Here is a 14,430-nt window from a genome sequence, read left to right on the forward strand (position 1 = left end):
ACCTACCTGGCCTCACGGAATCGGCCTTAGCCTCCCGTCCCGCTCTCCAGGTCACCTAGCTCTCGCAAACATCCAAAAATCGCACCCGACCAAATCTTGCTCACCTCACCTACAGCTCTACCTGACCTGACCTGCACTTCTCCCCATCACCATCCCTTCACCCTAAGTATCTTTTTCGATCCTAGGGTCGGCCTTCCATCATCACCCATCGAATAACCTGTTCATCCATCTTACCTGCGCACGCCTGCTATTATAGCTGGCTACCACGTCACCCGGAAAAAATCCCACCAAGCTCGAGCTCACGCGACCCCGACTGTGTTGTTGACTGCCATACCACCCAGCTTCAACATGGCCGCCTCTCCCGTCCAGAACCCCACGGTTCAGTCCGAATCCAAGTCCGCCAAGAAGAAGAAGGCGAAGGCCATTGAGCGCACCGAGTCTCCTGCTCCTACTGCCTCTCCCGCTCCCGAGAAGGCTGATGGCTCCGATGAGTCCGGCGAGAGCCCCTACATTCGCGAGCTCCAGAAGTGCGCACTACCCGTCAATTGATGCTTCTGGTCTAATATTCTAACTCTTTACCGTGTTCAGGAACCTCCGCAACACCAACAAGAAGCTTGTTCGTGCCTCTCCTTCCCCTCTCTGCGCCAAGCCTCCCCGCTAACACCCTCTCCTACAGACCAATGCCTCCAAGATTGACAGCCTGATCGCTGAGAATGCCAACAAGACCCTTGACGAGCTTGTCGCGTCGCGCGTTATTAACGCCGACCAGAAGGCTCAGTACTTGAAGAAGCCGGCTCTCCAGGCTCAGGCCCAACAATACGAGGAGCAGCTTGCTCAGTACAAGAAGATCGACCAGGAGTACCGTACTCGTGCTGCTAACGAGAAGGCTGAGCTGGAGAAGGCCTTTGCAGAGAAGCTGGAGAAGGAGAAGGCCGAGGCCGTTGCCGAGGTCAAGGCCAAGCTCGAGGGCGACTCCTCTCAGTCTATTCACAGCAAGCTCCTGATTCTGTCGCAATTCCTTCGCCTCGCCGCTGCCCGCCGATCTGAGGAGGCCGACGCCACTATCGACGAGAACGCAGCTCTTGAGGGAACTCTGTTGGCTATCTATGCCGGTGACGATAACGCCGTTGCCGCCATGTTGAAGCTGATTGACGGTACCGACGACAAGACCTACGGAGTCGCTGGCGAGGAGCTGAACACCACTTGTAAGCCTCTCGCCGAGATGAGCCCTTGCTGATCATGCTAACCCTTCCAAGTTGCGCAGGTCAAGCAGGCCTCTCTGGCCTTCAAGGTCACCTACGACGAGGCCGCCGCTGTCGAGGCCGAAACCGCTGCCGCCGAGCCTGCTACCGATCCTACCGTCGCCAACGCTACCGTGAACGAGATCGAGGCTGGCGATGATGTTGCCCTGACCAACGGCCACCCCGAGCAGAGCATCGAGAGCCCGGCCAACGCTAACATCACCAGCGGCTCTGGCAACGCTGCCGGCGAGAGATGGGATCAAAACGACAACAGCCTCTCCGAGTCCCAAGAATGGGTCTCCGTGCCCCGCGACCCCGCTGAGACGGAGACTGGCGTCGAGGCCACCCCTGCTGCCGTGTCCAACACCCAGTCCTGGGCTGACGACCAGCCCGAGCACCAGGAGGCTCAGCCCGAGGTTTGTAGATTATCCAGCCGTGCCCTGACGGGTTTGACTAACTCTATCCAGGCTCCTGCCCCTGCCGCTGCTGACCCTAACGATGGCTTCCATCAGGTTCAGGGACGCAACCGCGGTCGTGAGGGTGGTTCTGGTCACCGTGGTCGTGGCCGTGGCGAGTGGCGCGGCCGTGGTGGCTTCCGCGGCGAGGGTCGTGGTGGACGTGGTCGCGGCGGCCAGCGTGGAGGTTCCGTTTCGATGCGCGGACCTCGCCGCAACGAGGAGTCGTAGAGGCGCTCTGTTCGACGGCGTCTTCGGGCATCCCGGCGACAGTCAATGGGGTCTTATTCCTACGCGTCGCCGCGTGTCTCCCGACGAAATCTTATGAATGAGGCATGGCGACGCCCTACGCAACGTGATTTACTGCAAGTGCTTTGATCGGTGTCAAAGGCCTAGGGTATTGGGTAGGGGGATGTTGTTAATGAACATATAGGCATTCGGTTCCCCTATGGTTTTGCGGTTTACGGGCGGTTGGCATGGTCTGGGGTGTCGGGTGGCGTGGCTTACGCTTGTACAATACATAGCATGACTTTGGGCCGGCATACAAAAACCTGGAATGAGACGATAATACCCACGATTTGAATTGAGAGAGACCATATGCTGGTATAGATGATGTGATGAAGACTGCTACCTGCCTAGGAGCATGGCATGGGTAACTGAAGGCAAGTCAACAGAAACGATGGAGCTCTCATTAAGCCTCATGTTGCTTGATAAATTCCCCCAAACAAGAGAAACTACCCCCGACATTATAATTGTGCGCACAGAACCTGCTGTTGCTGCTCCCAAGTGGAAGAATCACATCCGGTACTTGACACTGGAAATCAGTCCCAGCTAACAGTTCAAGACTCAGGACTGACACACCTAGACTCCAGTGTAGAACGATACGAGACGGAGTTGTGCAAACCAGCCAGAGCTTGGTCGTTACCGATGTGAAAGTTTTGACGGCGCCCGCGACAAAGACATACTTCAACGTCAGTGAGCTAAACCCCACACTCCTCAGTCTCGGAGACAAACTTACTGAATCGTTCAGCAGTTGCGGCGGGTCAACTTGCTCCCGCACACAAGGCTCTGCTCCTGGAGGCAGACATGTTGCGAAGTGAAGGGCTCCATGCAGCGAGTGCAGAGGCGCCGGGTGAAGTGCCCGGAGAAGAAGCTATGAGATTGAGTGTAGCTGCTCATCTTGAAGAAAATGCGAAATGGGAATGTCCTAGTCAACCGCATCCTTTCTCTCTCATACCGCGCACCTCTGGTCGTATAAGTAGCTCCTTCCGTTCCCCCCTTTTTACCACGTTACGCTCACATAATTACGCTCACATCACGTTCCGCTGTAGCCGCATCACGAAACACGTAATCAAGGCAACGTGCATGTCAGCCGCCCGACCAGGCTACGGGTGAGGTCGAGGACGAGTGGTTGCTGTTAAGCATACCGACATTCTCACCAAGGCTCCCGGGCTCGTTTCCGGGAGTTGCTGACTGGTTCGCCGGCACCCTTGGCGGGTGGCTTACGGGGGGAAACGCCTTGGACTGCACGACGATTCTGGATTGGGCGGGTTGGGGTGGCTGTTCTGCTCGTCTGACGTGCGGGGGCGATATGCAGCAAGCCTGTCTGGGCACTCGGTGAGCCTGGACAGCCGTAAGCAGTGTTTGAGGTGAGGTGAGATGACGATTCCGGGCGAGACGGGTGATCGTAAATAGTATGTGTTTGTCGAGGTGTTTGGTACACTGCATGAGGCTCTATGGAGATCGTGCAATTGCTGCTGGCTACCGAAGATCGAGGGGCACCAGGTGAGTGTAAGTGATTGCTTTTGATGTAATTGGGGTTTATACGAGGCTTCTTGGACAGAACGAGAGAAAACATTTTATTGGAAGTATTCGCTGAGTTCCACTTGGAGATATGGGGACTTGCATAGCGGAACTGCTTCGAATACTGACGAGAGCATTCACCAAAGATACCTGCAGGGCTTCAAACAAGATACAAGTTGCTGGTCATCACATGGGCACTGCAAAATGCCGCTGCTAATGAACAGCCGTGATTCTATCGTGTCCTTCCCTAAGGACATCAGATAAGCGAGTTCGGACTCACGGTCTGATGTTGTCAAGTTAGACTTCAGACAACAAATACACTGCCATCTCTAGATGACGTCAGAGGAGACGGTCTCGAACTCATCCCGACACCAAAGCTGCAACTGCTTAAGCATATCACAGTTTCGCCGCTGACTAAGAGTTCGCATTCCTCCAACTCACTCCCCGTTGATCGCCAGCGGCGCTTGCGCGTGATGGGCACTAGACGTGCTGGCGGCTTCATAGCGACAGCGCCTCTCAGACGCCAGAGTATGAGGGTGTTTCCGACTGCATGGTCGGCCACTCAAGCTCCGACCCCCGCGTCCATTGTCGAGGCGTCGATCCTTTTTGCAGAGGAAGTGTTGCAGGGAAACACGGCCGCAGCTGCGGCCGTTGGCCGAAAGACGTGTTCGGCCCGCGAGATCTATGTTCTATCGCCGGGGACTACACACGGCCCGAAGGCAAGCCACTCAGCACCATCTTGAAGACGATCTCAAGAGCTTTGCATCGTCTTTCTTTCGACATCCAGAATAATTCACTTGGATGACGTCTACAGCAAGAATGTGCGTTGAGTTGCTCTCAAAAATTGTAAATAAAAGGCTTGGCGTTCCGCCCTTGGATTTTGACAGTAGGCATCATCAACACAAGTGAACTCGAACACCTAAAGCATCTCATCTCAAAACGCTTCCGCAATCACACAAGCTTTTCTCATAATTTCAACAAAAATGCATTTCACAAGTTCACATTCTATGCTGGCCGGTGGGTGTGCTGCGTTGGCTCTATCATATCTCATCCTCCGCACTATTTACAACATCTTCCTCCACCCCCTGGCTAAGATCCCAGGTCCCAAACTCGCTGGGGCGACCTCTTTATGGCTTTTCTGCTCCGACTTGATGGGTCACGCATGCAACGACCTCTCAAAGCTTCACAAGCAATACGGCAAGTCCTCATCGCTGCCACCCAGCGTCTAAACGTCATACTAATTCCCAACTCTTAGGCCCAGTAGTTAGAATCTCACCAGACGAGGTCTCCATCCACGACATCGACATCTTCCACAAAGAAATCTACTCCCAAAACACAAAGTTTCAAAAGTCAAAGTACTACTACCACGCCTTCCACAGCCCGGACTCGAGCGTCTTCTCTGAGACCAACAAGGAGGTCCACGCAAAGGAGAAGCGCCTCATGTCCCACGCCTTCTCCCGCGCCAACCTCGTCGGCTACCAGAAGAACATGTATGAGAACGTGGCTGCGTGGGTGAAGCAGTTGCGGAGCTATGCGGAGGCAGGTCGTGTCATTCCCTTGTGGCATGCAACACAGTGCTTTACCCTCGACACCGTCTCTGGGTTCAGTTTTGGATCCAAGGCGGGAGCGCTTGAGTCGGAGGATTTCCATCATCCCTTGTTTGTCGGTTTCGAGACGTTCGCACCGCTGGTAGTGCTCTTCCAGCAGTTTCCGTTGCTGCAGCCCATCTTTGGCGTGGTTCAGAAGTTCATGTCCTTCGGGTTTGGACCAATTCACCAAGTGAGTTGATTTCTCGTAGACGCTCATGTTGATATGCTGACTCTGAGGAACAGGGGGCGGAGAAGGCCCTCGATCGTCTCAAGGAGAAGAAGGAGCAACAGGAAGAGGAATCTGGGATGATCATGTTCGACAGCATGGTTGCCCGCGCTGAGAGTAACGGTATTCACATTACACCGCAACGCTTGGTGCAGAACGGGAGTTTGATGCTCGGCGCTGGTATGTCAACTCATTTCATTTGTCAGGCTGTATCTATAGAAATGTCACTGACCATGTGGGTTCACAGGCACGGGGACAACTGCTTTGGTCCTCACCACCGCCATTTACCACCTCAACGAGCAGCCTGACCTGTGGAGCAACCTCCAGACAGAGTTACTGAGCAACTTCCCAGATTCTCTTAATGAGCAGCCGGATATTGTACAACTGGAGAAGATCCCCCTTCTGGAAGCATGCATCAAAGAGGCCATGAGGATCAGTATTCCGATCAGGGGCAGATGGCCTCGTGAGGTGCCCAAGGGAGGCCTCAGCACCCACGGGTGTTACCTTCCTGAAGGCGTAAGTTTCCAGAACTCATGAAATTTCTTAGCAGCGTGTCTGACACGGTCGATAGTACAATGTCTGCTCCTCGGCTTCGTTCTACTGTAACGACGCAACTGTCTTCCCGGAGCCCGAAAAGTTCAAGCCAGAGCGTTGGATTGACGCTGGGAGTGCCCACGACATGCAGCGCAACCTCGTCGTGTTTTCTCACGGGTCTAGGGCTTGCATCGGACAAAAGTAAGTTTACAAGTTTCTTTATCGCAATGGCCTAGAGCTCTACTAACACTTTCTAGTTTTGCCCAAATCGAGTTGAAGATTGCCTTGAGTCAGATTGTGATGAACCTGAACCCGGGGAGAACAGTCGACCAGGGTCTCGAGTTTCACGCGCACAGCATCACCTCACCAGACGGGCTGGCTCGCGTTGTTCTTGAAATCCCTAAATAAGAGATATTGGCGTCCTCAGGGTTTAGATTTTAGTGTCATGGATTTGTCGGGATGAGAATGAGGTACTTTGATGGATCAGCGATACAGTCATGCATATAGATCAACGTCCTAGAGTTCGATGCGTTTTTGTTTCGTCATTAGGTTTTCATTTCAATTAATCTAATACCGTTACTTGCGAGGCCACGTTTTGCATGAATAGGACTTTTTTGTGAACGAGTGAATAAGAGCATTTTAGCCCCTGTAAGCATTAGATATATGTACTACAACCCAAATACGCCTCCCAAAATCCCATCATAATCATGCACGGCACATCCTGCCATCAGCGGCAACGTCCCAAACATCGCTACCGACGGTCTTGAGCGCGTAGAACACGCCCGTGGAATCCCACTTCTGCTTGATCTCCAGCAACTTGTCGTACTTGCTGCCGAAGAACTTCTCCTTCCAGCCGTCGATCCTGAAGTCGACCTCGTTGACGTAGTTGCCGCTGCCGGGGGTCGCGGCCTCGATGGGTGGCATGATGTCGTCCGTCATGCGCTTCTGGTCGGAGATCATTGTGTCCCACTGGGCGGGGTCGTTGCTCCAGGCGGTGGAGTACTGGACGTGGATGGTGGCGTCGCGCCAGTGCGGGTTGACGGCGTTGTCGACGCCGGCGGGGGCGGAGGCGTTGAGGGCTACACCGGCGGAGAGAACGCCGTAGGTGTCGGCGCCGTAGCGGATGGCGTCGATGTAAGTGGCACGGGATGTGGTGTCGGAGAGGACGGAGCGGGGGACGAGGCGGGAGCCGAAGTTGTAGGACTCGACCTCGACGTGGCCGTAGGGGAGGGGGCCCATCCACTTGTCGTAGTGGTCGCGGTAGCTGGAGTAGTTGGTGGCGGCAGAGGAGTAGGGGATGGAGAGGTCGGCGAGGACGTCGAGGAAGGGTTGGAGAATGGCCTTGGCCTCCTCGGCGGTCTTGTTGTAGGCAGTCAGGGGGTTGATGGCGAAGATGGAGCTGCTGTAGAGGAAGACGACCATGGCGCCCTGGTCGGTCATGTTGGGGAGGAGGGAGTGGAAGGAGTCGAGCATCTGCCACCACTTCTCCTGGGTAGTGTAGGACGCGGCGGTCTGCAGACCGACACCGCCGATGTTGGCATCGGGGTAGGCACGGACGGTGACGGAGGTGACGACGCCATAGGTACCGGGGCCACCACCGCTGAGGGCCCAGAAGAGATCAGAGTTCTCCGTGCGGGAGGCAGTGACGATCTTGCCGTCGGCGGTGACGACCTCAAACTCAAGAGTCTGGTCGGCAGCCATACCGAAGTTGGTGGTGAGGGCGGAGTGGCCACCACCCTGGATGTAACCACCAGCAGGGCCGACGGTAGGGCACTCGCCGCCGACAACGACGAGGCCGGCGGACTTGCCAGCCTCGGTGATCTCGTAGCCGAGAACACCGGCGCCCATCTTGATGGCGGGGCCGGACCAGAGATCGTCGGACCAGGTAGTCACCTCGATATCCTTGAGCTTGTGGGTCCAGGCGGCGAGGGCTCCGGCGCCGGTTGAACGGCCGAGGTGGCTAGGGGACAAGTGGGTTAGCGGGAGTGTGGGAGAGATTTCCGGACGAAATAAGCTTACTCATGACCCGTGTTTCGGACGAGGAAGCGGATGTTGTTGTCCCGGGCGAAGTTGACGGTCTCGACGACGTCCTGGGCGGAGGTGACCTCGACGGCGTACTGGACGTAGTTGCCGATGAGGCAGGGAAGGGTGCGGTCCGTGAAGGGGTCGCAGGACTGGTTGGCGAAGTAGCTCTGCATCACGGAAGACGAGGAGGGGAAGCTGGGGCTTGTTAGTGGTTGCGCCTTTGTGGTGTTTTACTGTGAGGGGCCTGGACATACTGGGTCTCGGGAAGAACCCAAGCATCTTGCAACGCCGTGCATGCGGCCTCATCGTAGTTGGGGTCGTGGCAGACGGAGCCGATGGGCACGGTCGCGATGAGCTTGCCGCCGACGGTGGTGTTGAGGGTGTTCCACGAGTCGGTAGAAGGCCAGGCGGCATCACCGGGGAGGACACGGCAGGTGTCGTCGGCGCGCTTGGGAAGGACACCGGCGGCGGCGAAGGGCGCGGCAGCGAGGGCCGTGGCGATGATGGAGGACTTCATCTTGGCAGGGCTGGAGGAGGAGCGGAGAGCCTTGAGGAGAGGGTGTTCAAAGGAATGACTAGGCTGCTGCAGGGAAGACTCCTGACGGCGAGATGAAGCGAGAGGGCCATGACGGGATGGTCTTTATATTGAAGACGGTCCGGCTTTCTTGGATGACCCAGGAGCAATGCACAGTTGGCAGTTGGTTCACTGGTTCTTCCTTGATTGCGGCACAGGCACAGGCACAGGAGCAAGAGCTGCGAACATCTGGACCGGGCTGTGTAGACGAAGGCCCAGAGGGGAAGGGGACGCTGTCAATCTCCCTCCCGGCCGCAGACTCTCAATCCACGGCGCCAGGGCCGTGACTAGGTTTATCCCCTTTTCGGCAGCTTGTCCGGCATTGTGTGGCGGCCACGGGGTAAGTGTGCGGAGCTACAGTCCCCATTGTTTTCTCCTTGAAGCAAGGTCCGGGGTCCTTTGGCATTGCACCTTTCTCGAGTTCTTCGGTCTTTATCCTGGAGATCGACACGAGGGTTCTCTGGACGGGTGCGTGCGTGCGGTTGAAGGAATCCGACAATTTGGAGGCCAGCGGTTCGGGTTTGGGGCTTAGATGCTGGGCGGCGCTGGAAATGAGTCGTGCGTGTCAGTCGTTCGATCCATAGGGCAGCCTTCTGGAAGGTTTATGGAAGAAAATGATTGGGGGCGTCGCATAAATTCGAATCTCGCCAAGTGCCGGGGGTGCTGGTCAGGGGATGCGCATCGTATGCATCGGACGAACAGCTGAACAAGACAGGTCGCAACGTCCAACACACTGCCCTACGCCGTCGGAACGCCACACACAAACATGCTCGTGTTATCGGCGCGAATATCTCAATCGTTTGTCGTCATCGAGTGGTCTATTTTGAGTTGACGCAGGGAGAGACCAAGGTTGGCTAAGACATGTGCATGTCAGTCCGTAAGCGTGTGGAGTGCATTCAGTCCACGAAGAGGTGCGCTCCTTTCTTTTTCTCCTGTCGGTTTTCGATAGTCTCAGGGACATGTTCCTTCTTCCGGCGACGGCGGCCATGTTTTCGCAGGACCAACGACAACATGTGCCGATGCGAGATGCAGGTGGCAGCTTTGCCGCCTCTCCCGTCCACACCACCACGAAAACCAATCTTTTCGAGTGGGATTTCTTTTCTCGGCCAATAGCACCCACTAGCGTCACCGTTGCATGGCCTAAAATGGCCCCAACGTCTAAACATCCAGACTTTTGCTCCGAAGCTTAGCAGGGCCGCGATGTCACCGGCCCGGGGCGAAAAGAGGAGGTCCAAACGTTGCAGGTGGCGACATCGAACCATATAACTTCGGCGATATTGATAAACATTTGGTTTAACCCCTCGAACAGAGTCACCAACAACCGTAAATCTGCGTACGACTACGCCGTATCGTCTTTCTTAGCCTCGGATGAGGCCCGAAGTCGGTAGCTGCCGATACACCTGAGCTCTGCAGGAGAGAAAAAATACCCCGGCCCCATGCTTCGAGAAAGGCCCCCTCACCTCCTCCACGCCAGCACGTGTGCGTGTTCGGGATGAGGGGCCGGCGGGCTGGTGGGCTTGGAGGGGACAACTGCGCCGGGATCAAATCTCGGTGGTGAGGTCTTTTTTGAGCTCGTGCGCAACGTGGACGGTCTGTTGGGCTGACGCAATGTCTTATTCATTCCGATGGTGGGACTATCGTTCTATCTATCCTTCCGATTTCTTCGGGTCCGAAGTGTGTTGTGGGCGCACAAAAGAGTTGAGGCTCTGCTGCAGGCCTTCGCGTTCCCTTATCACAGGCCCTGTCGCGGAAGACTCGGTGCTGCGCCAAGCCAATGGCTTACGTCCTGTTGCATTGCACGAAGCCCACTTCTCCCGCCGGGCTTAGCTCGATAGTCGTCGCATGAATAATCGAGACCGCACCGAGACCCTGTCTGCTGGGCTCTGGCTCGAGAAACGCGCAGCGCGCGGGATTGTTGCCTGGAGGATATATGAAGACGTTTGTCACGATGCCGCTGCTGGCTGTCAAAAGTGTCAGCAGGGTGTCGTTTTGCCTCGGCTCCGGGGATGCGCTCGATTGAGGTAGGCTCACCGACGGGGTATCCTGAAAGCGTCTCAGGTACGTCAAAAAGGTCGGTAAAAGTGCTATTCTCATAGGTGAACGATATGCCGAACACAACGGCGGGTTCGTCGTCCTGAGGGGTTGGGGCTGTGGCGGCGAGAGTGGCGAGGAGACTCGCGAATCCGGCGGCGAGCTTCATCTTGACTCCTGATATGCGCGCTTGTCGCAAAATTCCAGGAAATTGTTCAAGACCTCAAGGCTTCTGGTTCATTATATGAGATTGAAAGTCTGACATGTTTATGGTGCTGACAGAAAGCCATCTCGATACGAGCACTTGTTTTCGTTCGCTTTGTGAGCAATTAGGTGGAAGTCCGCACCATTTTCTTGATCATGTGATCTTGCACCCTTGGAAAAGCGCAGATGTCGTTTCTCAGAGCAATTCGGTGACCGGCGCACCCAACACAGGTGCTGTGTAGGCTTTGAAGCACCACTAAGATGCGTAAGTTGACATCCGGCAACTTTCACCAAGCAACGTGATTGTGGCCTGGACAAGAAGCTGTTCGAAAGTCGCATCTTGGCAAAGTCACGCTCCGTAAGGCCAATGCAACATGGAATTGAGGTCATGACATTCTTGGGGGCGGAATTCCATACGACGCTTGCGGGGCGATGTGCCAATTTGCGGGGTGTGACACTGATGATATATTACCCTCGGACTGAATCGCGGATTTTTAGAAACTTGAACAGGGTGCAACCAAGCTGACTCGTAACTCATCACGACGTCAGTTCAACGACACCTCTTGAACAGTATCCATTTCTCCTAAGTGAACCGTTGAATGAGCCAATCCGGATGCCATTGGCTGCCGTCAGCATCCTGACATCCCGTGTTCCCGCCCACTGAGACTTGGCTGTTCTGAGAGAATCCCGAGATGGAATCTCGAACCAGGTCAGCGATATCGGTGTTGCCGATGTAGCCTGCCGTCGCTGGGCGTGGGTTCGCCCGCACCGAGAAGCCGCAAGTGTTGATGGAAACCAAGCGCGACCACGAAACACCATTGGCATCGAGGTCGGAGTTTTCCACTCGAAAGTAGCCGCCGGTGCTCGCGAAGTATTGTTGCAAGAACTGGCAATCATCTACAAGAGGGGCGTTGGAGTTCCAGTTATTGGTAAAAGAGCTGCCGCCACATAAATCGTAGAACGACGAACTTGGTGTCCAGCCACGCTTCGCGTTAAGGTTGCGAGAAATCGGAGCCGGGGCGTCGGCACTGTCTTCTGGCGTGAATTCGGCGAAGAAGGTGGCAGTTCGAGTGTGGCCGTCTGGGAGGGTGATCTCTTTGGTTACCGGGGTACCGGATTCGAAGGTCGCATCGCGCCTGGGCAACGTGACTGCCGCCGTGGCAGACGTCAGGAGGGAGATGGTCAAAATGGTTTCGAAGCGCATGCCTGCTATGTAGAAAGCTGAGTTGGTTGTGATAAATCAAAACTTGTCTTGAGAAATGGCCTCTTTTATATTTTCCTCTACTGAGAGGAACATATGTGTTCGCGCTTGAGACCAAAATCCGCTCACGAGGGCATGCCATCAAGATGCATACCGCTAACAGTCGAAGGTGCCATGGAAGGAATGGCTAATTGAACAAGTGCAAGGCATTGGTGCAGAAATCATGCCGACGAAGTTGACTGTAGTGAAGGAAGAACTTTGGTGAAGTCGGACAATCGGAGGATCGATAAGTGGTGATGTGTGTATGTGACGGCCGACCTGTGCCGTTTCGCCAAGGAATCTCGCCGCGATCTTGCATGAAGCTTGCTTCATGACTTGCCATATTAAGCAAGCAATCCCACCTCCAGGTCGCTGGAAAGCGCCGAAGCTCTCTCAATGCGGACAACTCAAAGTCCGGGGTTGGCTGGTGCTTTTGTCGACTAGCTGACTTTTGCGAGGAAAAGTTGTACTTTATCCGGAGCCATTCATAAGAAGGGACAGAGAAAGAGCACGAGTGCGTAGGTCATCGCTACACGCGGTTTGCACATAATCCATCGGAGCAATCGAGTTTGAATGGAGACTGATCAATGATCAAATGAAAGCCATGAATGGGGTTCCCAAAATTCTGCCATTTGACCCAAACTTGATTCCTTCTTTCCGCAGAAGCGACCTCTTCTCATCCAGAGTGATGCCCTCTCCATTCTTTGGCCGCTTGCCCTTGAAGCCTCCAAGGTCTCCACCAGTGGCAATGACTCTGTGGCATGGAACTTGTGGCGCGTACGGATTGCGGCGCAACGCGTTACCAACAGCTCTTGGTGATGACTTGAGATGGTTGGCGAGTAAGGCGTATGTCGTGATGTGACCCCTGGGTACTTGGCACAGGGCGGTCCAGACTCTCTTCTCGAATTGCGTGCCTCGATGGGAGGCGGCGATGCGATTGATTTGTATTTGCATCTCTTCGCCCTCGGGAATCTTGCAAGAAGTGATGTCGCGCGCTACTGGCGACGCTTGGGCGACAGCGGTTCTGGCCATTGTGGTGATGCGACGGAGAAGGGTGTTGGGGATGTTCCGTGTGTCGATGATGTTGATCTTTCAATACAATATAGGGAAGTTGAAAGGATAGCTCGATGAATAAATACGCAGCTGCTCCGTTCTCTGAGTCAACGGCGAAGATTTGGGGATTGTCAAGTGAAGGGCGCGTCGCAATCGCGAAGGCCCGGGCGGGGCAAAACGCGAGTCTTGCACGAGCCACGTGACCTTCATTGAGACGCTTGCTTTCAAAGTGACCAATGGCAACAGTCTACGATGGTGCTGGCTGGCGGCCTGTGTCATAAGTCTTGCTCATGCCCAGCTCATGTAATGGGTAATTAAGGGACCGCCTACGTTTTTCTGTGTTTGCGCAGCAATACTTCCTGTGGATTTCATGAGTTCGATCGAGGACGACGGCAGCAGAGATAACAACAGCAACGACGATGACGATCGTAATGAAAAATGGAAGTAAACCCGCAGGCAACATAGGCGGCCTCATCGTTAGAATTGAGGCAAGAATTTTAGAGCTACGCAGGCAGGAGTTCAAGGAATTCGACGCGATACGGCCCAGCCTAATTTGCAGTATGTGAGCATAAATGTTGTTGGAATGCTTTTTACACGTAATTTAATACCTGAGTATACAATGCCATTTTGCGCAAGTCTTTGCAAGTCGTTCGAGAATGGGTATCCTCATCTCCAACCATTCAACCCATGATTTCGTGGTCTTCCGATAACGCCAAAGTGAAATCAGTCGTGTAGAGGTGCTTGCCCAGACGTTCCAAGCCTCTCAGGCAGCCTCAGCCCCGACTTTCGGTCCATCCACCTGAATCGTGCTTCATCCGCAATGCTTGCTCCTTAATCACCAGTGTCAACCTCCAAGTCGATCTGCACACCGTTGCTGACACCGTAGTCCTCCAGCGTAAGGTGGTCCTTGAATGGCCGCTCTCCCTGGCGCTTCAGCAGGATCTCGTGGGGCTCCCGACCGACTCTCTGCGCCACCAGGATCTTGAACATCTTGACGGGATCCGAGGCTAGGCAAGGAATCGCAGCCTTCGTGCCGAGTCGGTCGTTGACGTGTACGATAATCATCTCTTCGCCGCCGGCAGCAGCAGGTGCGGGCGCGGGCTTCTCTCTCTTGGGTGGCTTCGTCGTATCCTTTGAGCTCGAGGAGCCGGCTTTGCTTTCTCTTGGGCCTGAGTCGCGATCGCGGTCACGGTCGCGGTCGCGCGGGCGGTAGCTGTCGTTGCGATCACGATCGCGGTCGTTGTATCTGTCGCGATCTCTGTCTCGGTCGCGGCGGGGAGAGCGGGATCGATTGCGGTAGCCGCGCTCCAGGCCTCGTCTGTCGTCGCGATCATCGCGGTCGTCTCTGCGGCTCTTGTCCTTCCATCGGAAGCCTCCTTGCTTTTTGGGCCTGTCTCTGTCTCGGTCGCGATCGCGCCGGGGCGAGCGCGATCTTGGCCGCTCGCTATCTGCCAT

General features: G+C 55.2%; 6 protein-coding genes across 6 annotated transcripts; 2 read left to right on the top strand and 4 right to left on the bottom strand.

Annotated features, from left to right (window-relative positions):
- Positions 1-348: 348 nt before the first annotated feature.
- Positions 349-1,927, top strand: COL26b_006970 (uncharacterized protein; the record flags this gene model as incomplete). Its single annotated transcript, XM_053179780.1, has 5 exons — positions 349-527; positions 589-616; positions 677-1,205; positions 1,257-1,657; positions 1,709-1,927. 5 exons carry the CDS (start codon positions 349-351, stop codon positions 1,925-1,927), a joined length of 1,356 nt encoding a protein of 451 aa, XP_053036280.1.
- Positions 1,928-4,482: 2,555 nt separating this feature from the next.
- On the top strand, positions 4,483-6,256 carry COL26b_006971 (uncharacterized protein; the record flags this gene model as incomplete). The annotated part of the gene is made up of 6 exons (XM_053179781.1): positions 4,483-4,700; positions 4,768-5,278; positions 5,332-5,494; positions 5,562-5,830; positions 5,886-6,049; positions 6,106-6,256. The coding sequence occupies 6 exons, from the start codon at positions 4,483-4,485 to the stop codon at positions 6,254-6,256; spliced, it is 1,476 nt and encodes a 491-aa protein (XP_053036281.1).
- A 297-nt stretch (positions 6,257-6,553) lies between these two features.
- On the bottom strand, positions 6,554-8,390 carry COL26b_006972 (uncharacterized protein; the record flags this gene model as incomplete). The annotated part of the gene is made up of 3 exons (XM_053179782.1): positions 6,554-7,808; positions 7,868-8,068; positions 8,128-8,390. The coding sequence occupies 3 exons, from the start codon at positions 8,388-8,390 to the stop codon at positions 6,554-6,556; spliced, it is 1,719 nt and encodes a 572-aa protein (XP_053036282.1).
- Positions 8,391-11,265: 2,875 nt separating this feature from the next.
- On the bottom strand, positions 11,266-11,886 carry COL26b_006973 (uncharacterized protein; the record flags this gene model as incomplete). Its single annotated transcript, XM_053179783.1, has 1 exon — positions 11,266-11,886. One exon carries the CDS (start codon positions 11,884-11,886, stop codon positions 11,266-11,268), a length of 621 nt encoding a protein of 206 aa, XP_053036283.1.
- Positions 11,887-12,513: 627 nt separating this feature from the next.
- COL26b_006974 (uncharacterized protein) lies at positions 12,514-12,954 on the bottom strand (the record flags this gene model as incomplete). The annotated part of the gene is made up of 1 exon (XM_053179784.1): positions 12,514-12,954. The coding sequence occupies one exon, from the start codon at positions 12,952-12,954 to the stop codon at positions 12,514-12,516; it is 441 nt and encodes a 146-aa protein (XP_053036284.1).
- An 852-nt stretch (positions 12,955-13,806) lies between these two features.
- Positions 13,807-14,430, bottom strand: COL26b_006975 (uncharacterized protein; the record flags this gene model as incomplete). Its single annotated transcript, XM_053179785.1, has 1 exon — positions 13,807-14,430. One exon carries the CDS (start codon positions 14,428-14,430, stop codon positions 13,807-13,809), a length of 624 nt encoding a protein of 207 aa, XP_053036285.1.

The sequence above is a fragment of the Colletotrichum chrysophilum genome, assembly GCF_026319265.1.
Source record: "Colletotrichum chrysophilum strain AFK26 chromosome Unknown scaffold_54, whole genome shotgun sequence".
Classification (NCBI taxonomy): domain Eukaryota; kingdom Fungi; phylum Ascomycota; class Sordariomycetes; order Glomerellales; family Glomerellaceae; genus Colletotrichum; species Colletotrichum chrysophilum.